A 26,233-nucleotide genomic window follows, 5' to 3' on the forward strand; every position below is an offset into this window, starting at 1 on the left:
GCTCTAGAATCCGTAACTGTAACCACTACTCCCTACCGCCTGTGATTACAATTGGCTCTACTTGCTCAGTGGGACTCTTGCCCTCAGCCGTGGAACACACAGAGTGTTCCAACCCATCTGAAGAGCATGAAAAAGTAAATAAAGTAGCAAAGTTTGTAAATGATTTACTTTCAAAGGACAAAGTTAAGAAGATCCAAGGTTAACCTTATGCCATTGTTCTTCTCAATCGCTGTATCAAAGAGCTACTGCCTTCCTGTGTGCAGTGCTAGCGAAGGAAATGCTGAGACCTGCCATTTTCTAACGGGGGCTGCCAATCCCCCGAGCCTCCCTCCAGGCAAAATTGTCTGGAGACCGAGTAAGTCACAAGTGTCTCACATGTGCAGATGCGCATTGTGATTTATCAAATAGGTCATTGTTTAAAGGGGTTGCTAATTTCACGGGGAATGGTGCGTTTTTTAAAAATCACTTTCTCAAGAAATTGCTACTGAAAATGTCGTTACCATGATGTAGGAGGACCCATGTTTTGCAGTTGAAAGCTTTTGACCTAGAATAAGAGTGAACAGGTTCTGAAAGAACATTTGATGGGCTCTCCAGTGAATAAAGCACATGAGCTGTGTTTATAGATTTTGTGAAACCCATATGGCTCCTCTGTAGCTTTTCTGCCTTCCGTCTAGGTTGCCTGCTGAGTGCTAAAATGGCTTTGCGCACAGTGCTCCCATGCAGGACGTTCCCTGTTTCATGACGTCTAGAACTGCATTTGGAAGTCAAGCTCTGGAAGTGTGATCAAGTGAATGACACGGACAATAGCAGATTTGGGAGATCTTTCTGATCTATAGACCCGTGGGAGATACAGAGGTACAAATGAGCGTAATGGGGAGCTAATGTATTCAACACGTATTTATTGAGTACCTATGCTGTGCCAGGAGCTGTACTAACTCTGGGTAGAAGAGACATACATCTGTAAAAACATGGAACAAACTAACATATAGGTGTTTCCACGCAGGATAGGTCAACCAGAAGTAAGAATTCAACCATGGAATTTCTTGGGCTCCAAGGAATAGAGTCAACTAGGACTTGAAGAAAGAGAAAGGGAGTCTTCGGTGGGAACAGTCTCTTAAGCCCATCCCTTTGGGCACCTGGAAGGTGCCTGGAAATGCACAGTGGGGGAGCTCTGGCCCACTGGGGGTACCTGACGGGCCACGCCAGGGTGGAGCCCACTCACCTAGCCCTTGGAAGCGAACAGACCTAGGTCACAATGCCCATACCATACCATCTTATTAGCTTAAAAGCATGAAATTTTAATTCCTCTGCGCTTCCCCATCTATGAAAAAAACAACAGAAGTATGTACATCTTTAGGGATTCTTATGAGAATTTAACCAGAAACTGCATGTATCTTGCACTCAGTAGGACTTCCCACACCCAGCCCCTTCCCCTTCCTGAGCTGCCTCTAGGGAAGGGCCCCCGCTCTGCCCCTGCCAGAAGGGAGCCTGTGTTTGCAGCTCCCTTCGTAGCGAGCCCGCCCGGAGGTGTCCGGGGGTTTTACAAATGTTGATACAAAATTGTCTCTGGGAGGCTGAGCCTTAAGGCAATCACCAGCCCAGGTGGTAAATGAGCCGCTCTCCTAGGTTTCTGAGTTGGGAGCTCTAGGCTCAGACGCTCTGACAGACTTCTTTAAGCTGGGCTAGATTGACGCAGAGAACTACAGCTCTTCCTGAAGGACCCTCCCTTAGAGCAGTGGCAAGAACGCGCCTAGTGCTAGCTCAAACTTTCCATGTAACAGGAGCTCTGGGGCCCAGACTCCAAGAGCTCAGCTCTACCAGCCCATACCTCACTCACTGGAGCTCCCTGCGCGGGCATCCTGAGATTGGGGGACACAGGGCTGCCCTGGGCATACAGCAGGGCAGGGGTGTGGGCCTACAGTGGATATATAGCAGCGTGAGGACCCAGGACTGTCCTGGGCATATAGTAAGATGGGAGCACAGGGTTGCACACAGTAGGGCAGGGACACAAGTGCCCTGGGCATATAGCAGGGCAGGGGTGTGGGATTACTGTGGATATATAACAGGGTGGGGACAGGGCTCTGTTGGGGAAGACCGAGGCTGTGTTTGGGATGGCTGAAGGGCAAAGCTGTTGGGAGTTGAGGGGTGGGCATCCATTTCTGGATTGCTGCCCCCCCCCCACCACACGGTGTTCTTGGGGGGAGGCACTTGGACGCACCCAAGACCTGTTCATCACCATGGATGCAGAGCTCTCTTTGCGGACCAGGAGGGATCTAGAAGCAGACACGGAGACTCGCTTTCTGACTCCAGTCCTGGTAGTCTTACTTTTCTGGGTCTCAGATATTTCCAAGTGTTCGCCCTATTCTAAGTGGATGCAACACCTCCTTCCTCCTGAGACCTAGGAGAGGGGCCTCTGGAACAGCAGTGAGGCTGGCACCGACCAGAAGTTCTGGGGCAGAGCCTTACTGAATCCCAGACGTGCACCATGGTGGTTCTTGGTTGGCAAAAGCCTGAGACCCAGGCTCCCTGCCCTGTGGAGGATGTGTGCTCCTTGGGGGCAGGACCAGGGGCTCTAAGTACCGCATCTCATTTGTGTCCACCCTCGTGCCTCGCACAGAGGAGGCCACACTAAGCCAGTGTGTGAGAAGCCGCATGAGGCACTCAGCCTTGGCCTGCTCTGCTCCAGGATAAACACGGGAGTCGGGTGGGGCAGGGGACTGGGCTAGGAGAGATCAGCATGTCCAGGCCTGCCCGCTCCCGTGGGGGCGAGGAGGAACAACAGCCTGGAAACTTCCTCCAGAACTGTCAGTGTTGACTGGGGAGCCGGGATCAGGAGTGGAGGGCTGTGATCCCCAGGCCCAAGGAGGAGGCTCCAGGTGAGGGCCTTCACGCTGTCTCTGTTCCCCAACAACAGAGAAGGGTTTTTTTCCCATCAAGGAAGAAACTTTCCATCCCCTAAGCCCTATCCCGTGACTCTTCCCTTGTTCCGGACACATCTTCCCTGTACCTGCCTCCCTCGCTCCCCAAAACGATAGCCCCATAGCCAGGAGGGCCTCCCGGGGTGCCTGCATCTGAGCACCCCTCCTTAGCCTCCCCAGGCCCACAGGTTAGCAGGGCACAAGCCTTGTCCCGGGGCCAAGGAGGGGATCAGCGTGCAGACTGCAGACAGGCAGGGCTGAATGTGCAGGGGGCACCCATGCCCAGGCTGGCCCAGTGCCCTGGTCTCCAGGCCGGGGAGGGCCAGGCTAGCCCCTCCCAGGGTCTGCTGAATTTAATGGCTACTCTAGTTACCAAATAACTGGTACCACAGCTCAGAAACAAAGTCCAGGGGCTGTTTTTAATCGAGGGTTAGAACAAACGAATTTGCTGTTGGTCCTCTCCTCCAACCCCAGAGCTGGACGGGAAGTCCTAGGACCGCTCCTCTCTCTCTATCTGGATCCAGAGGGTCATCCTAGAGTCCGGTGCTTCCCCTCACAGACTCTTTCCCTCTGGTCTCCTCTAGGCTCCAGCCGGCAGATCCGCCCAGGGACCAGAGTGGCAGGAAGGCTGCAGAGGCAGAGGAGGGGGGACAGACCCTGGATGCCAACTGGGCTCTCAATATTCTCCCCACCACTCCTGTCCCTCCCCAAGCTCAGCAGCTCACTCTCCCAAAGTCCAAAGAACCCTGGGTCATTGAGCAGGTTGGTGAGCATAATGATGTGGTCTTGGAGGAGGACTGCTCTGGGCTCAGGAAGGCAGTGCCCCGCGCTGCCCTCCTCACAGGCCTCACTCTGGAGGGGCTGTCCCAGGCCTCTGAGACTCATATATAGACCCTAGAGAGGCTCGCAGTACCCTCTTGGTGCCTGGACCCTGTTGTTCTGGCCTCAGGGCCCCAGCTCCACATGCAGGGCGCCAGCAGCCCCAGGGGAAGGACCGCACACCTCTCGGTCCAAACCTGCATGAACAGCAGCACGAAACCTTCCCCTTCTAGTGCCGACCCCCCACCCTGGCCCCCGAGCACTCACACTCCTTCATCATGCCGATGTCCACACAGCGCTTGAGCCGGCACGCCTGGCAGTGGCGGCGATTGTCCTTGGTGATGCGGCAGTCGCCGTTAAAGGGGCAGGTGAACAGCGCCTTCCGCTTCATGCTTCGCCTGCCGAGGGAGAGAGCACCTGCCACCTCTGTGCCACCCACCGTCCAGCCTCGGCCCTGGCTGCCAGCAGGGACTGTGACCACCCAGGCCTGCCGGCAAGACCCCTGGGATCTCCGCGTCTTCCACAGAGGGTTTGGGGCCCGGCCCCGGCCGCTCTCAGTGACCACCGCTCCCTCCCCCCACACTCCAGGCTCCTCCTCCTTCTGTCATTGCCTACTCTGCTCCCATCATCGCTTTCATTTATTTATTTTATTTACTATTTGAAAGGATTTATTTATTTATTTATTTATTTATTATTACTATGATTGCTTTTTTTAAAAAGTAGGCTCTACCCCCAGGGCTTGAACTCATGATCCAGAAATCAAGATCTGCCCACTTTACCCACTGCGCCAGCATAGCGCCCCTGATTTACTTTGATGGCACTCTACTTCTCACTCTATTATTATTATTATTATTATTATTATTACTACACAGGAAATACATGAATGAATTAGCCTAGTGAAATTTTAAAAAATACTGGGGAGTCTGGGTGGCTCAGTCAATTAAGCGTGGGACTTCAGCCCAGGTCACGATCTCCAAGTTGCTGAGTTCAAGCACCCCCATCAGCCCCTTGGGCTCTGTGCTGAGAGCCCAGAGCCTGGGGGCTGCTTTAGATTCTGTATCTCCATCTCTCTCTGCCCCTTCCCTGCTGGAGCTCTGTCTCTGTCTTTCTCAAAAATAAATAAACATTTTTTTTTACTAAAGAAACAAAAATCCTGAAATCTGTAGAACAGCCCTCACTGCTTTTAGTGAGCCATTACGAGAGGTGAGGGCACTAGTGGCCACTTTAAGTCATCTAGAGCCTGGAGGTCTGTGATTAGAGCGTCCCTGGTCCAGGAACAGACACGCACACGGGTGCATGGAGAAGGGAGGAAGGGCCCAAACCGTAGCTTTAGGCATCCAGGTAACACGTCCAGAAAGAAAAGGCCAGATGAGCGGGCGGGAGCCCTGAGCCAAGGTCTGGCCTTGGCTTTCCAAAAGGCAGAGGAAGCAAGGATTCTTCAAGGACAGAAAACTACCAAAGGTTCTTAGCTAGGAAGCTGGTCTCCCCGGCCGCTGGTATTCTATGTAAAATTGTGTGTGTGCGTATGTGTGTGTGTGTGCGCGCGCGCGCACGCACGCGCGCGCACCTATGCGTGCATGTGCAAGCTTGAGGGCTCATTTTCCTTAATCTGGCTTTCTCCCCTGCTGCCAGCCACACCACATGGGATTTGGGGAGGCTGCATCATCCGTGTCCTACAGGTTCCTCGTGCTCTTCCCAGCCCTAGCAGGGGCAGGCCCCACTTGTTTGCCCCAGGACGGGTGACAGGAGTTAGTTGGGGCGGGATGGTGGCAGAATCACTTTCTCTGTGAGCAGCAGCACCTTCCAAGGAGCTGTGGCGATAGATGCTCAAGCCTTGGAAGCAAAGGCCCGGGTCCAACCGTTTCTCTCTCTTAGAGAGGAGCTGGCCACACACTAGTTTTACTTCTTGGTGAAAAATGGCTCACTGTTCACATTCACTAGAAGACATACGGAGTTTAAGACAAACATACTTGTTGGCGGATAATGGACAGATGGTTAGGGGACCCAAGAGACTACTTACTGGTGGACCTCCTCATTTCATAGGTGGGACCACCGAGGGGAAGAAACTTTTCAGTGAGGTGATTTAGCAAGAAGTGAAGGCTCCCTGGTTGGCTGTTAGAGATGTGAGGCTCAGCTTTAGCTTCGTGTACAACCCCTCTCATCTCTAGAAACAAGGTGCTCAGTGAGGTGGAGCCCACAGGCAAAGAGCTCCAGGCGGCTGGCTCTTGAGAACAACTCAAGGCCAACGATGACCCAGTGGCTCACGAGGTAGCTGCTTTTGGTTTTGGACCTTGGCTGCCCGTACCCTCCTGTTATGCCTCTTCTGACCCAAGGGGGCCCCAGTAGACAGGGCTACACAGGGAGGTGGAGAAACACGAGGCTATGGGGGTCAAGTCCAGACCACTAAAGGCCACATCCACCCCTGCAGTGACTACCCAGGGAGGGACTGTACTTTAGGCTTTTGCCTGCCTTTAAGAAGGGCTTTAGAAAGCCATTCTCCTTGAGCCTCCATCCATCTATTGTAGTTCTCCAGAGGGACAAGCAAATATGGAGGTACCCTGGCTACCCCGAAATGAGATACTGCCGTCACCACCGGATGTGCGATGGATTCACTCCTTTACTCCTCCCCCTCTTTCCCACTCGTGGCTCCTGTGGCTCTGCCTATTACCACAAAGGCTCAGGCCCCAGAATGCCTGTAATTCTCTAAACTTATTCAAGGGCCAGAAGTTTCTAATTCAGAGTAAACTCTCATTTCCTTTTTTTTTTTTACAACTAGGCATTTTGCCCAGAAGTGGAGGGTCTGCTTTTTCCTTCCACCCACTGTCTTGTCTGGCTCAGAGCTCTTCCTGTTCATTCTCCAGGGTTTGGGGCACCAGGAGGAGCCTACATGTGGCACCTCCAGACACATAAGCCAAAGCCTCCCACCAGCCCTGTGCTGGGGGCTGAGAACTCCCTGAGGCCCCCCACGAGAGAGGCAGCCTCACATCCCTCGGAGGCCTGTCCCTCCTTCCTCGGGCTCTAGTGCACCTGCCTCTGACTCTCACTGGTGGGCACCTCCCCCACCTGCAAGGTCGCTCAGAAAGAGATGTGGACCATGACCATCTTTCTTTTATCTTCCTCATTGTAAATCTGAAGCCCCCCCCCCCAGGCTTCCACACACAGAGGACTTGGAGATAGCCACTCAGCCCAGCATTGCCTGACAACAGGAGTGGACTCTAAACAAGTCTGGGTTGGAATCCAAAAAAAAAGCAGATCTGGCTTAAAAGAAAACACTGGGGAGGGAGGACCCAGTATCCTTGCTTCCAGCTTTGTCTCTGTAGTAGGAAGTACTTTCATGAGTACTGAGAAATAAAGCAGGAGGAGGAGGAGGGAGAAATGGAGAAGAAGGAGGAAGAGGAGGGGAAGGAGAGGAAGGCAGGAAGGCAGGAGGGAGGGAAGGAAGGAAGAAAATGTTAAAGGCCTTCTGGCCAGGCACATTATCTCCCAGTAAGGCTCAGATCTGGGGTAAGAATGTCACTTGTGGGGGCACCTGGGTGGCTCAGTCGGTGAAGCATATGACCTCGGCTCAGGTCATGATCTCACAGTTCGTGAGTTCGAGCCCCGCGTCGGGCTCTGTGTTGACAGCTCAGAGCCCGGAGCTTACTTCAGATTCTGTGTCTCCCTCTCTCTCTGTCTCTCTCTCTGTCTCTCAAAAATAAACAAAAAAACGAAAAGAACGCCACTTGTGCTTTTCACCCTTTGCCACACTTTGTCCCAAAGCCCACCAACTTTGCTGCGTGTCTGCACATTAGTTGAACAACGCAGAAAGGAGCCCATAAATTCATGCAGCTCTTAAATTATTAGTATGCAAAATTATAGTAAGCAGCTCTGCCCTGGCTTCTCTAAAGACAGAATCAGAGGCAGGACCCTGGAATTGTAGCCAGGAAGATGGAGGTTAGCCATCACAAAGAACACTGTCACACTCTGGAGCGTGGGTCGGTGTTCAGGAGATGGAAACTCCCTCGCCGCCTCCGACGGCCGGACCCAGGTCCTCTTCTGAAATGGCTTTCAGGTACGCCCAGTCCAGCCCAGTTGCCGGGCCGCAGGTCCTGCGAGCTTGAGACCCGGTTCTTCCCCGATCCCCTGCCTTCTAAGGGCACTTCCACACATGTGGCTGTCATCTAGCCTCTGCCCACAAGGAGTCGGAGCAGCCAGATTGGCCAGCCGTGGCTCTGTGCTTTGTCCTAAAGATCCACGCCCTGCCCTGTCTTCCTCCCAGTGCTAATTGCTTGTGAGCTGGTTCGGTTTTGAGAAACAAGAGCTTCGAGTTTCCGTGGGAGCCCATCGCCTTAGCTCCTCTCTAAGCCTGGACCCTGTCATCCTCTGGATGGCTGGCAATTATACCCCAGCTCAGGAAGGAGGGGTAGGGGTGGTGCAGCCAGGCTAAATATAGACACAGTTTCTAGAAAGTCAGGGGTGAGAGAGGACATTGACCAATTCATCAAAACATGACAGGCAATTCACAGAAGCCTGAAGTGCCCGAGGCCAGCGTCTCGGGCTTGGGACAGTAGGGTCCTTCTCGGGTAGGTGGCCCTATCACCAGAGACACACCTTGTAAAACCCAAGCCCGGGGCCAAGTACCAGCTCTGGGCTCTGTCTCCACCGCAACGTTGAGTGTCACAGAAATCTCGGAGCCTGGAGCCTGTGTCTCCCTCTCTTTCTGCCCTCCCTTGCTTATACTCTCTCTCTCTCTCTCTCATAAATAAATAAAACATTAAAAAAAATTTTTTTAAAAAAAGAGAGAGAACTGGTCCAAGGGCGCCTGGGTGGCTGAGTCGGTCCAACACCTGACTCTTGATTTCGGCTCGGGTCACGATCTCACGGTTCGTGAGTTCGAGCCCCGACTTGGGCTCCGTCCACACTGACAGTGCACAGAGTCTGCCTGGGATTCTCTCTCTTCCTCACTCTCCCTGCCCCTCCCCCACTCTTGCTCCATCTCTCTCCAATACATTTTTTAAAAAGAGAGAGAGAACTGTCCATCACATCATAGTATATCCATGCAAGATGACGGGGCTGTGGAAAGGACAGAGGAAGAACGTGGAAACGGGAACCAGCTTGAAGAAATGCTCTGTGGTAGATAAAAGCAAGTGCGGGAGGGTGAGTTTAGTATATACGCCCACCTCCCCGTGCACGTGCGTGCCTGTGCACACACACATAAACCCGCACACGTGCTTTCATATAAAGAGTCTGGCAGCGAACACAGCGAGCTGGTGACAGCGACAGCTTCTGGAGGAGGTAGGGGCACGGGAACTGGGTAGGGAAGGAGACTTGCTTTTCACTTATATGCCCTTCCGGACCATTTGCTCCGCTGCTGCTGCTTCTTTTGAGCCGCGCACAGGAGTTATTTACACACACATTCCAGGTTCCGCAACAGAGGAGAGGAAAGGGCTGTCTGTTCTCAGAGGCAACACACTACAAAAGGAAGATGATAATAGCCTCCGCTTCCCGAGAGCCTTCGATGCCAGTATTTTGCATATTATCTCCAAGGCTATCAACGACCTTTCAGGATGGGCATTATCCCTATTTTACAGGTGATATGAAAAGGACCGGAGGGTTAAATCACTTGCTTCACATCACGCGGCTAATAAGTGTGAAAGCAGGATCCGAATCAAGATCTGTTTGATTCCAAAGCTTCCAGTATTCTTACATAACATCGTCCTCCTTATGAATATACCATACCTCAATCCAAGCCAGAGTAGCCATCAAAACGTGCCCCCTAGGGGCGCCTGGGTGGCTCGGTCGGTTAAGCGTCCGACTCCGGCTCAGGTCATGATCTCACGGTCCGTGAGTTCGAGCCCCGCGTCAGGCTCTGTGCTGACCGCTCAGAGCCTGGAGCTTGTTTCAGATTCTGTATCTCCCTCTCTCTCTGCCCCTCCCCTGTTCATGCTCTGCCTCTCTCTGTCTCAAACATAAATAAATGTTAAAAAAAAATTAAAAACAAAACGTGCCCCCTAAAGTCCAGGAACGTGCAGCAGAGGCCGTTTGGGGGTCTCCTCTGGCACAAAGCCATTGGAAGAGACACAGTCCCTGAGAGGGGTGGTTTGGAAATGAGGGGTCACCGCTGGCGGTCCTCTCCACTAGCCCTATACCGCCATAGCACAGGGACGACTCCCGCGTGCGCCGAGAGTGACTTCCTGCCAATGAGCCTTGATGAGAGAGCTGAGTTCCCCCCAAAACGTAAGATCTTCTTCACATGCCTGCAGCTGCCTTTCTTGACAACTCCAGTGACATTCCCTCTGCAAATAATCCGGCCTCCTCTACCCAAGCTTCCAAAACTACTCTTGACCCATCCGCGGACAACCTTCCTCGTTCTCTTTCAGCCACAGTCTCGAGCGGCCATGGAAGAGCTGCCAGCTGCCAAGCTGAACTGGACAAAGTTTTCTCCGGCAGCCCCGACGTCGTGGGGACTCATTTACTGGCGCTCATAGAACGCCCTGCTCCTCTCTCCTCTCTGTTTACTCCAGTGCTCGTAAGCCCTTTGAGTTCTAAGTCGTTGGCCATCCACCTCGTTTCTCTGCTCCCCTTCACATCACGGCTCTTGCAGTATCAGCTGAGGGGACTTCCCAAAAGCCAGAACATTCCTCGTGTTCCCGGATCCTCACCAGGCTGCCTTTTGCCCCCTGCACTCCACAGGACTCATAATTAACAAGGTCCCTGAGCACCTTGAGGCCCGCAAACAAGAAGGCATTTCTCCACTCTGTGTTTGTTAGCTTGGCACTTGCAATGCACGCCTTCACAGTGTCTGGATTAAGGAGGCGTCAACAAGGAGGAAGAAGACAAGAGGAAGAGGCAGTGATGTGTTTCTCAACCCTGCATTCCAAGACCACCTTTTTTATTCCGCCTTTTTTATCTGTATTTTTTTTTCCCCTTATTTTATTTTATTGTATTTTGAGACAGAGAAAGAGAAAGCGAGCATAAGCAAGGGAGGGGCAGAGAGACAGAATCTCAAGCAGGCTCCCCGCCCAGCACAAAACCTGACATGGGGCTCGATCTCACTGCTGCCAGATCACGACCTGAACCGAAATCAAGAGTCGGAGGCTTAACTGACTGAGTCACCCAGGCACCCCCCAGGACCACCTCTTAAACTTCACCATACTCTTAATTCTCTTCTTCAAAGAGGTCCCTCGGATTTTCTTCTGTCCTTTATATCTTTTCCTTTATTTTATATTAGAGTCTGAACTAAGCCACTCATGACCAGAGATTCATTCACATCCACAGATCGTACAATATATATATATCCTTTGTAGTAGACCTACGTATTTTTCCCCTCTGGCCCTTACTTATGCTCTGGCTGTTGACAGAGCCAAGACATATAACCTTTTACAAGCCTACCCATGCCATTTTATTCACACTGGAAATATCATTTTTCCCCCCAGGATGTCCATGTATTCCAGAGGAACATGAAGCAGAAACAGCATGAAATAACTTGTCGGACAAACTGGCCAACAGTGGTCTCTAATGGTCTCTATGGTCTGACCATAGATCAATAGAACTGTGGTCACTGTCCAACCTTCATAATCCCATTTTGGTTTGATTATGAATTCTGGACCTGCTGGGATGACCACAATGAGCTCCTATGGTAGGTTAGTTTGACTATCTTGGAAGTCAAACCAAAGACTGAATGGTCAGACTGGTCCCCAGGGCTTGGTAAATAGCCAGTGACTCAGCACGAAAGGGATCCTCTTTCCTTGAGAACACCATGAAAGGGTTGAGTGAACTCCCCGAGAGCAAGGACTTGGTTGCACTTATCTTTGTGTTCCTAAGGATGTGGAACCTGACACAGAGAAGGTACCCCCCCCCCCAAACGTAGACCTTTCTTCCTGGGATCAGGATTTCACAGACATAAGTGGCAAAGGGGTTCTATCTGAAATAGACTAAAAATAGAAAAATACCAAATAGAATTTGGATGAAGTAAAGGAGAAGCAAGGGGAAGGGGGAGAAAAGAGGAGCAATTATGTATATTTAATTGATTTTTCTTTTTGGCAACAGTTATGTTCTGTGAGGGCACCATGAGCACTGAATTAACACATACTGAACCACTGTTCCCAGGGTTAGCTTCCTGGGAGCCTCTGGTCACAACATTTTCATCAATCAATCAATACATAACCTTGTTTCACATGTGCTATTTAAAGGGACCTTACTTAATATATATTGTTGATTCATTAAAACTGAACTCAGCCAACAGCACTGTAGCTCATGTCTGAATGAAGCTTCTTGAACACTTGTTTTCTTTATAAGGCACATCGAAGCTTTCTTGTGCTTAGTTAGGACCACTTAATGGCACTTTAGCACTATGCTTGGGGCCATCCTAAACAGTGGAATCACCATCAGATAGCACAAGAATGCAAAAACTGTGGTACTAAGCAGCCCACAAAAAGGACACTTGTTTGTAGCATGAGAGCTGAAACAAGAAGGCAGGATGTCACCTTGTTCCACCTTGGCTGGGAATGTGTGCGTCGTGGGTCTTGAAGTTTTCACCACTCTGACACCACCATGACCACAAAATTCTGCAAGTATTGATGTGGGGACTACAAGGAAGTATTAACAAGTGGCCAAGTTTGCAAATACAGAATCTACAAATAACGAAGATTGACTGATTGTGTGTGTGTGTGTGTGTGTGTGTGTGTGGTGGGTAGGTGGGGGGTGGGTGGGTGGGTGTGTATTTTTATCAAACAAAATCAAGACAAACAACAAGAGGTGTTGGCTCTTCAGAAAGTGCATCCTGGCCCAGTCATCACGGCAGGGACAGTAAAGACACAAGGCAGACAAGGACAGGGGAACAGGACAAAAGCAGAATGCTGCCCGTAATACCAGCACTTCCACGCAGGGGTTGTTGGAAAGGGGGCTCAGGGTGGGTGACATACAAACGTACCATCCCTGTCCATTTTGTCATTTCCCACACCTAGCCCTCAGGGAACCTGTCCTCCCTCCACCCAGATGCCTACCTATCATGGTTCTGCCTCAAGGAGTAGTGGCGTGTCTGAGGGGAGGAAGCACAGGTGCATGGGAGTTGGAGCCACTCTGGCGAGGAATTGACCTCCAGTATGTCAGAACCCAATAAGCAGCCACCTAAGAGTCCCATCTCCCAGAGCTGAACCCCAGGGATAGGTGACCTAGAAAGAGAGGGGGTTGGGGACAGGGATCTAGGAATTAACCAAACAGCCCCAAGAGCTGTTGGAGACCTTTGGGTTGCAGATGGGTGACGTATGACCTTTGGTCAGAGTCCCCATATTGCCAGCTCTTAGCCCAGTGCCTTGATAACAGATGCTCATTAAAATCCATTGAGTGAGTGTGTCAAAGAAAAAAAACCCCACAAAAAACAAAAAACAAAAAAAGAAAAAAAACAAAAGGAAGGTGTGTAGCTGGAGAGACGTTTGTTTATTTCATGAGGGCAGCGTTCCATGAAGGACATAAGTATTGACCCATCAGGTTCCAAAATAACATATCATACTTTATGTTTTTTAAAGTACTTTTGTATATGTCATCGAATCAATCCCCAGACTAACACTATATACGAGAGGAGTCAGATGACAAAGTCAGGTGCGTGGTTGAGGTAACTGAAACAGAGAAGTCAAAAGATCTGAGCAAGGGCGGGCAACGGCACGGCCACCGCTATAGCTCACACACTTCTGGCTGTTTTTATGGTAGGAAGCAGCCCTGATGTGCGCACACACCCTCCTTCCCCATTATTACTTCGAAGGCCGTGGCAGGAAAGGGTCCAGGTGGGGCTCTGGAAGGCCCACCCTGCAGGAAGTGCAGAGAAATGAGCCACACGGCAGCAGAGTCTGCAGCCAGCGATGCTGCTGGTCTGGTTCCCCAAGCTGGGGAGCAGCCTGCCAGGAAGCCAAGTGGGCAACCCGCGCCAGGCCAAACAGTCAATTAGCACCCACAGAAACCCCGCTGCCCAGCGACTGCTCAAGGCAGGGAAACTCCAGGCCAGCTGGTTCCCAGGACAGGGGGCAGGTGAGTTGGGAGCTGTGTTCACAGACGGCCCACGAGTCCTTGTGCTCGGTAGGGGGGGGGGGGGTAGGGCAGGCATCTCACAATGTCCCAGGCTCTGATTCACTCTGCCCTCAAAGCCAGTGGGTGGGCCCTTCAGTTCAGACAACCAGGCCGACCTCTGCGTTCTTGTTCTGGACCTGATTCACTCTTTCCTCTCTTGATGGCCAAAGCCTTGTCCTTTTCTTAAATTTTTTTTTTTTCAATGTTTATTTATTTTTGGGACAGAGAGAGACAGAGCATGAACGGGGGAGGGGCAGAGAGAGAGGGAGACACAGAATCGGAAACAGGCTCCAGGCTCCGAGCCATCAGCCCAGAGCCCGACGCGGGGCTCGAACTCACGGACCGCGAGATCGTGACCTGGCTGAAGTCGGACGCTTAACCGACTGCGCCACCCAGGCGCCCCGCCTTGTCCTTTTCTTTACTCACCTCCAATTAAGACTCTTATACAGAAGCTCTTTTTTTCATGTTTTCTTCCAGGCTTCTCTCCTGCTTGCTCTCTCTCCAATATATGCCCAATGCTCATTCCTCACGTTTCTCAGTCCTATACTGCAATTCATCACCTTCCCATCCTTCCCTCCTGCCTTTGGATGGGAACACCCTTCATTCAGCCTTTCCAATACCTTCCCCATACTGTTTGCACTTGTGACACTGGGCTCGCTGGAGAAGAGAAGAGGCAGCGGGTAGAGAAACTGGCCCTGACTGAACAGGACGGCTGGCACGTTGCTGACATCGCCTGAGCTTTCCATCCTGGGACAGCCAGCCATGGGTGAAGATATGGGCACAGATCAAGCACAGAGGTCCAACCAGGGTGCTATTTCCCTTGTTCCAAGGAATGGTTTCATGTGGATGGGAGGACAAGCTCTGAGGCCAAGTTCTAGGACGCCCCCAAGGGCACGCCTGTGGTCATCCATGTGTTAGGAGGCCCTGTCACTCCAGGACAGACATGTGGGTTAATAGAGGGGACTATGGGTCAAGGGGTAATGGGAAAGTGGGAACCTAGACAGAAACCTCAGGTAAACCATTTCTGAGAAGGTCAGAGGACGTAGCTGGAGCTGAAAGGAGGGGAGGAAGAAGATACTCTCATCCAGACCCCGTTACTCCCGGTGGCTGTAAGAGCTCGCATGTTCCATGGGCATGGGAAGGACAGAGACAGGGAAGATGCAGGGGTTCTCCTCATGCAGGGAAATCTTGCTTCCTCTCCTTCCGCTGGCCCCTGGGGAGGACTCACCTGAAGAAGCCTTTGCAGCCTTCACAGGTCATAGCGTTGAAGTGAAAGCCAGTGGCTCGGTCTCCACACACCCCACAGATTCGGGGCACATTCCGGTCAAAGTCGCCAGGGTCAGGCAGGGAAGTGCTGGCTGCCATCGCTTCCGTCCCTGCAAGAAGAGCAGGCAGGCCAAGGCCAGAGCCGGAGTCAGTGCCAGGGATGGCTGGCATCCTTTGCACCCCTACCCCCATCTGCCAGGAACTCGGCGAGGTCGGGCAGCTCCCCAGGTTGCAGGCCTGAGCAGGATTTCTTTGGCGCCCTCGTCTCGTGACGCGCCACACCACAGCTTACCCTCCGGACTCTCTGCGGAGTGGAAGACGGGCTCCCTCACCCAAGTCCGGAGCGATCTGCGGGGGGCGCTGTGGTGAGGCCGCTCAGAGCGTGGTTTGCGTTCAAAGGCTGCATCTGCGGCCTACTAGCCAGGCTGCTGTGGGTGAGGTGTTTAGCCTCTCTGTACCCTGCGACCCTCACCCGAAGAGTGGCGTTTTCCTTTACAGGCTGTGAGGCGTCGACTCACCTCACGAGCAGCCCTGAAGCAGGCCAGAGGCCTCTATTCTACCCAGCAACCCCCCCAAGAGAAAAGGGGGCCCCTCCCCCCCTCAAGTGCAGATAGAAGCCCCCAGCCCCTCTGTCTGGGGAACGGACTAGCTCACATGCCCGAATCAGACCTTGATATTCCAACCCCCGCTCCGCACAGCCACGTGGCTCGGAACTGACAGCCCCGTGTCCCTGCGCCGAGGTAATCAAAATCTTGTTCCCTCTTCTTTTCTCTTTTCTTTTTCTCCAGCAAAAACGTAACACATTGATTTGACCGAATCGTCTTTCCGAATACCGCGAGTCACATACAGTGAACTAATCTTGTTTTCAGAGATGGCTTTGATAAATAGGCATTATCATCTAGAGATGGACTTCACACTTGAGGAGCGGGGAGGACCGAAATCCTTCGGGAAAGCTTTCGGAAATCCTTCTCGGGAAGCGGTTGACTTAACTCTTCCATTAGGCAGATGGGGCCCTTGGCTCCACGAGGTCAGACTCAGAGCTCCTCCGGCCTCCCTAAGATGCTTCAAACCTTGCTGCCTCCTATCTGAGTCTATCTGAGTCTGAGACTATCTGAGTCGTCACAAGGGCCATCGCATGGCCGCTTGGCCCCAGGGCAGGAGGGTCCCTCGGGGCAGAAGAAATAGAAGAGAGAAAGCCAGTTATGAACCAGTACCATGTTCTCCCACCCCAAAGTGAGAGAGGTAGCTTCCGGAGGACCCTTGGGAGTTTCTAAGCTTCTTTCCAATGGAATCTCGGGGCTACGACTTGGCATTTCAAAGCCCGTTTGAGCAAATGGGGTACATTTGCTCTTCAAATCACCCAACGGGAGGTAAGTGCTTTAATGTCACCCTTTACAAATGAGGACCAGAGAAGCCCAAATCTTACTTAAGTTTTTTTTTTTTTTTTTAATACTTAAGGTTTTTTTTTTTTAATTTTCTAAAAACGAAGGAAGGAAGTGGGATGGATAAGGATCAGGGTGGAGGGGACCCTGATCACAGATGGGTGTAGATCCCGTCTCTCTTAGCTTTTCTTTTCCTGGGAACTTTGATGTACTTATAGTGACACTATTGCCTGTCCCCATCACAGCTAGATTGACACTTGTTAAACTGCAATGTTTAGACACACACACACACACATACACACACACACACACATACACGCACATGCACAGAAATAAAGACTCTAAAAAAAAAAAAAGAACAAAGGAATGATTAATAGAAACCTTTGAGGGACTGAGATCGGGGACAGGCATGTAGAGGCCTTACATAGGCACTATATCCTATTTCTTTGAGTGGTAGGTATAGGCGTCTTATTATTTTTATTGTTATGAATGGGGTTCCTGGGTGGTTCATTTGGTTAAGTGTCCGACACTTGATTTCAGCTCAGGTCATGATCTCACGGTTCGTGAGTTCAAGCCTTCATTCGCGCTCCGTGCTGACCGTGCAGAGCCGGCTTGGGATTCTCTCCCTCTCTCTCTCTGCCCCTCCCTTGCTTGCTCTCTCTGTCACTCTCAAAATAAATAAACTACAAAAATTATTAAAATAGGATTTTACGTTTAATAGGCCTATCTGCGTATATAAAACATTTCGCAATTTTCAAAGAATTAAAAAGCAAGGATAAAGCACCCGTGGGTTTGTCAACATCGTCCCTGTAGCCCATCCCAAGGCCAAGCCAACTCCCCAGGGCTTCTAGAGTGCCGCACACATCCAAGCTGTGGGCAGGGATCCCAGAGGCCCAATACCATTGTGGGGCAATAGGAGAAACTGTTTAGGATGCTTGTGGCTTAACCCCAGGTCAGCTGAGATGGTGCAACTCTCAGTCATCATGATGTTGCTACAGGGTCTGTGTCACCAGGCGACTAAACATCTGGTGGCTTTGGTGGAAAAAAGAAGAAATCAAATGTGGGCGTGGGGGGAATGCCAGACAAATCAGTCCGAAAAGGGCTCATCATCACCCGGGCTCGCTGGTGACGTCATGATGCAAGGGCATCAGGACAACAGCCTACCCCGGCATGGCAACTGTGCCTTCCTGAAATGGGCTGAGCTACTACCTTAACATCAGGAAGGCTCCTGGCCAGGGGCTGGGGGGCCTGGGGCCCCAGTCCAGCCGGACAGAAGGCTGGACCCCTCAGCTGGAGGCCCACAGAAAACGGGACCATTTCAGGTGAGCTGAGAGAAAACTCAGCCGGCTTGGGGTTATTTGCTGCTACCGAGGAGGCAGGGCCCGGGACCGGAGTCCAGAGGTGCAAAAGAGACCCAGGCATACATGGCCAGAGAGCTGGCAGGAAGAGACTGTGGAGGCAGGAGAGGCAAAGAGCAGACTGGAGCTGAGTAGGAAATGTCACTATACTGGACAGCTGCCTGGTGTCCTGACCTGAGGGGCAGCAGGCCTTCTCCCTTCTGAGCCCCTCTCTGAGCCCCTCCCCTGCCTCCGGCTGGCTCTGGGTCTGGGCTGCGGGCTGCTGCCGGTTCTGCTGACACAGGATCCGACCCGTATTTGTGAAGCCCGGGGTAGTATCCTCTTCCTTCCCTTGTCCCCCCTCCTTCCCATGGCCCGCACCTGCTCCTGGAAAACAGCCAGCCACAGAGGTTGTGGCTAATGAGGAAACACCCACTTGAAGGGGCAAGGGGGAGGGGATGCCCGTCTGTGACCTCACAGACACGTCCAACCAAAAGGACTCTGAAACGAAAAAGGGGAAACGCTTCGTCTACAGCTGGGCACTGACCTCATAGCCGGTCCTCTGGCGAGTCCAACAAATGGTACAGGAGGTTCTCTCAAGAGACTTTAGTCCTGAGATTAGGGATTGAAAACTTGACAGAGTGATTTGTTGGGCACAGGCGTGCCATGTCATCGCTGGCAGGGGTGAGGGGGTGGAGCCTGGCAGCAGCCAGGACCAGCCCTCCCTCGAGGCCGGGAGTAGCAAGAAGCAGTGGGGAGGGATGGGGGGGGGCAGCAACTAGCATGTAGGCAGATGGAAAGAGCCTCCCTATTTCTTCCACTGCAGAGGGTGTTGAGGGGGAGGGAGGGCTTTTATCTAGGGGAGCTCTGCTGCTCCTGCTGCTCCCATGGACCCCCCCACCCACCCCAGATTTGAAGGATCCTCCCGAGGGGGGAGCAGAGCCAGAGGATGGCCTAGCATACTGCTGATGGCAGGAAAGAGATCCCACCCCAGCTAGGACTGCCGAGACCCCTCAGGCGCGCTGGGAAGGGTGCAGGCTGGGATTGCGGCCTGGCCTCTTGGGACGGCTTCACAGACAGGTGTTCGAGATCCTCGTCTGTGCAGACGGTGTAGGCGGAGCGAGCGCTGCAGGGGTTAAATACAGCAACTCGCTGCTTTCAAACAGGATGTTTTCTGCCACTTTTAGCTCTTCCTGAGACATGCTCCACACCCCCGACCTCAGTAAGGGCTGAAGGCGGGCTGACTCTGGTGCCCAGAGTCTGTGTGCTACTGGCATGCTGGGTCACCAAGGTGGGGCTGGCAGAATTTCACCCGTCCCACTTCTACCCACATCCAGCCCTGCTTGTCTACCCATAGAGACAGACAGACAGACAGACCACACACACACACACACACACACACACACACACACTTCCTCCCTTCCCTGATGCCAACAGAAGGTGCCTGACCCTGAAACCTGGCAAAAGCCTTCAAGCTAATCCCCAGATGGGGAAGGTCCAGACCCCTAGCTTTTGTTCCTCTGCCTCCTAGAGGCCCAACTAGGCAGGGAAGGGAAGAGCCCAAGGGAATTACAAACTGTGGGCCCTGGGGCTGTCAGCTCCCCGAGCCTATTGACCATCCCCTTGGGCACTGCCAGCCCCCAGCAAACACCCAAGGAAAATGCTGGTGGATGGGGGAGCCTGGGTGACTCAGTCGGTTAAGTGCGTGACTTCGGCTCAGGTCATGATCTCACGGTTCGTGGGTTCGAGCCCCGTGTCAGGCTCTGTGCTGACAGTTCGGAGCCTGGAGCCTGCTTCGGATTCTGTGTCTCCCTCTCCCTCTGTCCCTCCCCCGCTCACGCTCTGTCTCTCTCTCTCTCAAAAATAAATAAACATTAAAAAGAGAAAAGAAAGAAAAGAAAATGCCGGTGGGTGATGCGCTGAAATAACCTGAGCCAGGTCGGCCGGCTCCCAAGGGCCGTGGGTGGGACGAGGCACCGCTGCTGGGGACAGACATGCTGTCACTTACCCCCCAAGCCAGGCTCTCCTTTGCTCCCAGTACTTGTACCGTCCATCGCCTCCGGCTGACCACACTCTTCTGGATTCTACCCCATGGCCTTATCGATTTCCCAGAATCCCCGCTTGCTCCTCAGAGGCTGAGGTGAGGGCCAAGTCGGCACAGAAAGGACCACCGCTTCCTGTCCTCAACCCCTAAGGTTTTCAAAAGCCAGACTTGAGACCCAGGTAGACTACCACCCTTGAGCTTAAAAAAAAAAAAAAGAAAAAGAAAAAAGAGTGTATGGAGTATCTACTATGTGCCAACCTGCCAGGCTCTAGCCGCATGACCTACATAAGCCTCATAACAGTCCCGTGAGGTGAGGAGCAGTCCCATTTTACAGATGGCAAAACCAAAGTCCAGGATGACTTGCCCAGGGCGCCATGGCCAGGCAAGCGGGGGGCCAGGGGCCACACAAGGCAAACTTAGCGCTATGCCCTCGTGCTTCTGCTGTCTCCTGCTGACCCCTCCCATATCCCAGTGATAATCATCAGCGGGGACACGGCGGTCCGCTCTGAGCCCCGCTCCAGGTTCTCCAGTATGCTCTCTCATTCAGTCCTCACAACACCCTCATCAGGCGGTCCCGTTATCATCCCTCTTCTAGCCATGGGAAAACTAAGGCTCAGGGAAGTTGTTTGTCTTTGGAGTCCAGATTTGAACTTAGACCCTTTTGCCTCGAGTCCCCCCTCTGCTTGCCTTTCCTAAGGGAGATATCTCAGTCATCTCATCAGCCCTAAGTCCTGGAGGCCCTTCGCTTCCACCAAGTCCGGGGGCAAGAAGAGAACAATCCCCACAGGTCATGATGGAAGAATGCCATGGCGCTTTTCCTTCCAAAGCTCCCAAAGTCTCAGGGTGGCAGGCATTAGCCGGGATCCCCTTTCTGCCAGCCATCCCCTCTTACCGGGAAAACCTCGTTCAACACGCTGGCCGCTCCTCCCCATGCAACTGCGCACTACTGGATGGTCCTTTTAGAAGAGGTTAACCTAGATTTAGCCTAAAGTTCCAAGTGCGAGGAAAGTGGGTCAAGGATACAGGGTAGCAAAGGAGAAGTGGAAAAATAAGCGCTTAATACCACCCTCCTTTGCCACATCATACAGCTCCCCACCCCTGCCCGCAATTCATGTTCTGAGTACACAGGACATCCCATTGCTTCTACTGGGGCTGTCCCCAGAGCAACCCCCTCCTGCTCTTGGTATTAGAAATACCCAAGTCCCTGACACTGAGCCTCAGAGAAACAGGGTGGGAGCTCAAGTCTGCAGAAAGCCCCTGGCTTCCATTCCTCCAGGGACTGCATCCCACATCAAAACCCCTGCCTGAGCCTGACCCAGTCCTGACCTCGCCTTAGCAAGAAGTGAAGAGATAACATGTTTCGTTCCAGTCATCGAAGCCATAACCACTGCCTCTCCTATATGTCTGCCTGTCGGCGCACACAACACACGCCCCGTCTTCCGGGACTTCTGCTAAATGGGCATCACCGGGGCAGGCTGGCCTAGAACAGTCTCGTGATATGGTGGCTACAGGGTGTCCTGGGAAGAGCCTGGGAAGACAAATATCAAAGTGCTGCTAGACTCATTTTAACCCCACCACACTCACTGAACCCTCCTTGGAGTCCTGAGGGCCGTAAAGCTATGGCCTGGAGGATAAGTGGTAGACAAGAGATCTGACTGCTAAGGTCTTTTCCACCTCTGAAAGTGTGCAACTCCAAGGCCAGATTTCCCATCATGATGAGGCCTTAAGACCACTCAGAAAGTGAGATTCCCTCACTGAGCTTTCTCTCGGACCCCCTCAGTTGAGCCCCGACACCATGCTAGTGTAAGGGGGGTTCACTCATCCTCAGATGCCAAGGACCGGGAAGGACATGAGCAGTGTGGCCCCTAATGGGCCCCATGGAGAACGGGAGCCCAGGACAGGGGGCCATGCTCAGCTGAGCTGTGATTGGAATGACCGAAACTGAGCTTTCTAATTGTTGACATTGGCTCAGAGTTCCCCCTCCTTCTAGAAAGAAGCGGAAAGCTAAGTGATTTCCCAGAAAAGGGAGAGAAAATTCTTCTGCCTGAAATTGGCACACACAGAATGAACCACGTGGGGGGCTCTCTCTGGAGTGTGTAGGCCAGCCATGCTGCACGTGAGCTTATGTGCGCACAGCCATTTCTCGTTGATTTTCACTTCGTCATCCTTTCAACTCTGTCCACAGAGTGCTGAGCACTGTAGGATCTAACTTAGTGTTGGTCATCTCTTTATTCTAGTGTAACTCAGGCACAGCAATGTCACAGCCAGCTAAGGTGATGTCTTTTCTTCCTTCCCACCATCCCCAACATATATACACATTCTTTTTCCAGAACAGCCTCAGCATTACCTCCCAGAAGCAGCTGAGGAGGAACAGAGTGAAAAAGAGGGAAGGGGGAGAGGAAAGCATATTATATAAATAGAACTTGTCTAAATATTCCTTGCCTCATTGTCTCCCCAGCCCCTCCACACACACCCATATTTTAAATATGGATGAGAATGGTTGGATTATTTTCTGCAGACTGTAATGTCCAAAGTAAAACCCACTAGCTAGTCAGTCATCTCAGACATCTCAGGATTGGAAGGAAACTCTACCTAGTCCAACCATCTTAAATCCCCTCTATAATATTCTAACCTGTACGTGAATATTTTTCCTAACGGAGCACTATCTCCCATGGCAATCTACTTTCCTTGGATGACTGTATGCTTAGAAAGTTCTTCACTCTACAAGATGAAAGAGCCCCTGTAGCTTTCAATCACAGGTCCTAGACAAACTCTTTACAGCCATCTAAGATGGCTGGACATCTAAGAGGGACATAGAATGAAGCTACTAAGCGATTCCCACAGCGTCTCTGGAGGAAGGCTTGGCCAGACCACCACATGGCGCCATCGTGCAAATTAGAAAAGGGCCCATTTCTCATCTGCTAGAAAACTGTTGTAGAAAGTAGAAAAATCTATGATGTTTATGATGTGAGTGAGACTGCAAGGGAAAAGCAGAAAAGATAACGGGGGCTGCATTTAATTTTGGCTTAGACCTCATAAACTTCCCGGGTATGATCGTGATTCCCACAAGGACAGTAAATAAGGGGGTGAGTGCAGCGTCTGCCTCCATGGCCTTCACCTGGAGAGAAGAGTTTGCAGTCCAAGAAAAGGGCTCTGTGGGAGAGTGTGAGTAGCTGAATACACTCCCCCAAGCCTGCCTGCCCTCTTCTGTCTTTGGCTCAGCCATCTCCAGGGAGGCTGGCCCCCAGCACTACAGCACTAAGAACGCAGGCAATGTGTCCCTAACTAACTATCTAAGTGACTGATGACTCAACAGTCGCAGGAAGGAGTTTATCCTGAAAGTGCTTCTAAATCAAACCTTTGGGGAATATATATATCACCTTTGAGAACCTGATAAAGGTCATGGACAGACATCCCACGCAATGCCAAGGGTTAGTGGGTCACTCCTTAGAAACCATGCTATCAGCTCCCATTCTATCAGCCATCCACTGAGACTCTTTCTTGGCTGACTGTCCTGTTATTCTTGGGAGTGCTGGCAGCTTCTAGGAGCTGAGCAGAACCCAGAGGCAGGAACACACAGGGCCCCAGAGAGTGGGGCTGGAGATACATAGCTTGCTGAGATATATTTCCACTTCTTATCGACAACAATTATTCCTGCAAGCTGCTTTTTTTCCAATGGAAACTCTGCCCTTAGCTTTGTCAACAAGATTTCTGGGTTGATTACGGTTCTCCAGGTAACAAGCAGGCCAGGCCCTGTCACTGCTGGAAAGCGTGGGCAGTGACAGTGTCTGCTGAAGCATAGGGAGCTGCCCATTCATAATCTGCAGTCCAATCTCTCTGGTTTTAGAGCAAAGAAACTGGGGCCATCAGAGGGGGAGCGGCTTGTCCCAAGAGTACAAAGGAAAGAGAGTGTTTTTCCACCTCCACCCTGGGCAAGTCCCAAGACCTCTCATCACCAGCCCGAGCAGCTTCCAGGGGTCAGAGTGGTGTGGGAGAGAAATGGGCCATGGGAGGAGGCATGAATGTCATCTCTGGAGGAGGGGAGTTGTGGGAAGCCATGGGGGAGGCCCTGAAGTGCACTGCAGTGGGACCACCCAGCACCGATGCCATCCCAGACAAGCAACACAGAGGAAAAGAGTGAGGGTAACCCGCTTGCTCTTGCCCAACCAGCTCTAGCTCCTGACTCTGGCCTCCATGGCCTGAAGAAATGGACCCAGACCCAGAGAGGTAAGGGGAGACCTTAGACGGAAGTGGGATGTGCCTGGTGTGCTCTCTCACTATTCTGGGAGCCTCTCCTGGACACTAGGATGGGGGTACTTCCCTGGGATATGTGCTCCAGGTCAAGGTTGATGGGACAAGGAGGCTCTTGGTCCAATTACTTGGAAACCAAAGAATAGAAATTGGAGCAGCCCAAATGGAGAACACCAAGAATACAGGGGAAGTGTAGCCCTCCTCTGGGGAGACCTCAACTCCTACTATTGCTAATGTAGGCGATGGCTAAATGGGATTTAAAACAACAACAATGGCCTCGGGACATCAGGAGAAAGCTGCTTCTTTCTCCCAAGAGATTCTCAAGCCCAGTTCTAGCATCTCTGTGGCCCTCTACCCAGACTAAGCATCTTTCTTACTGCTGGGTCCCCGGCCCAGGTCCACATAGACCTGAGTCTGTCCCTGCCCAGACAGATAGCTTTGAGCCCCCCGCCCGCCCCCAAACCAATCCATCCCGGCCAGCCTTCTTCTCTTCATTTTCCTCTGGGACCAATGCAGTCTTTGTGTCACTCACACTCTTTCTGCACTGTGTCAGTACCCAAAGGGCCAGGTCCTGCCGGCACTGAGATACTCAGAATCCTGGGCATCAGATCCCTCACTTACCTCCACAACCGCCCTGGCCAGCCTGATGCGCTTGGCAATGTGACTACTGTCCAGCGTCCCCCAAAGCCCATTCCTGTATCCTCCTCTACAAATGCGGACATGAGAGAGCGCCCGGGTCACAGGGCTGTTACAGGACCAACATCTCTGTCTAGCACTCAGCACGGTCTCTGGCACAGTGTGGTTGGATGTCAGCTGGAGCTCACTACTAAAGCTGTAACTGCTGTCAGTACAAGACCAGAGCCTGGGAAATCAGGAGACTTTCAGGCCCCACAGAGGGGCCATGGAGGGCAGCAGGCCTGCTCTCGGCCCCAAACACACTACTCCAAACAAACGTTGCCCAGAAAGCCACATTTCCACTGAACTGGGAAAAAACTGACCACCCCACCCATTGGCTGTGGCTTCCAAAAATCTGGCTTCTCAGGGTGGGGAAATTTTCCCCAGCCAGATTTTTGGAAGCCACAGCCAATGGCTAATCTCTCCCCTATATGCAGAGAAGCTGAGCTACACATCTGGACTTTTCCTCTGCAAGAAGGATAAGACCCGTGGCTCCCGAGGTGCCACTGAGTACCAAGCCCTTGTGCCCATTGCCTTTCCCTTCCTTTCCCTCTGTCCCCCAATGCCATCTCTCTCCTACTTCTTCTGTCACCCGGGGCTTGTCATGCATCCGTCACATATCTGTTCTCCCCTAGTGGGACCTGAGGCTCATCGGCCCCATGAGGCTGCCTGTGTGTCATCAGGGCAGTGGTACTTCCTCAGCTGCTCTTGCCTACCACCGAAAGTGCAGAACGCAGGGAAGGCTGAGGTGGAGAGCCAAAGGCTGGAGCCCAGAGGCAGCAGTGAGGGCTGCAGCCGCCCTGGCAATAGGGAGGCCCACCGTGGCCCCTAACCCAGACACTGGGCTGGCTCTGGCTCAGGGGGCCTGGACTCCTGTTTGCCTCTGGCCCTCAGGGGCCCTGGAAGACCTTTCACTTACACTATTAGACTGTTAGGCCTGTGTCAGAACCAGTGAAGGATCCTGGGTCTTCTGAGATACATAGGACGGCTCCAGTTCCAAAGGTACTGATCTACCCAAAGGCATCCTCTCTATCTTCTAGATTATTAGCGAGAGGGTGGACACTCCTCATGTATTCACAAAGCTTTTCCGGGCCTAGACCAAATAGGTTCCCATTCACTTTAGAGGGGCAGTGCAGTCACCCCAAGGGGACACCAGCTGCTCCTCAGTTTCTGATTAGAATGGTTTCCCCCTAACGGTCTTTTCCAGAGCTTCTGTTTCGTCAGAGTTCCAGCTACCCTGCTGTGTAGATTTCTTCCTGGGGTCCCCATCGGATGGCCAGGGAGCTGTAACATTCTTTCTTGGCCTCACACCGTGGTGGGCATTGGTTCTGGCCTTCGATGCCTTACTTTTGATGGTGACCCCTGGTTGGTTTTAAGCACTGAGACCATGGCAAGCCCTGTCCTGGAAGTCAGAGACACAATGGAGAGCCACACACAGACCCTGCCCTCTTGAAACTCCCAGTCCACTGAGGGGGACAGACAGGTGGGATCCATCCTACG

General features: G+C 52.3%; 1 protein-coding gene across 3 annotated transcripts in view; it reads right to left on the reverse strand.

Moving 5' to 3' along the window:
* VDR (vitamin D receptor) overlaps positions 1–26,233 on the reverse strand; it is a 57,849-nt gene that overhangs the window by 18,151 nt on the left and 13,465 nt on the right. For all 3 annotated transcript variants that reach the window (XM_030322449.2, XM_030322450.2, XM_032593961.1), the window contains exons 2-3: positions 15,007–15,154; positions 4,005–4,135 (exon numbers count right to left, since the gene is read on the reverse strand). In XM_030322449.2, coding sequence (XP_030178309.1) covers positions 4,005–4,135; positions 15,007–15,154 — 279 coding nt within the window. The remainder of the gene's footprint in view (positions 1–4,004; positions 4,136–15,006; positions 15,155–26,233) is intronic.

The sequence above is a fragment of the Lynx canadensis genome, chromosome B4 (assembly GCF_007474595.2).
Source record: "Lynx canadensis isolate LIC74 chromosome B4, mLynCan4.pri.v2, whole genome shotgun sequence".
Classification (NCBI taxonomy): domain Eukaryota; kingdom Metazoa; phylum Chordata; class Mammalia; order Carnivora; family Felidae; genus Lynx; species Lynx canadensis.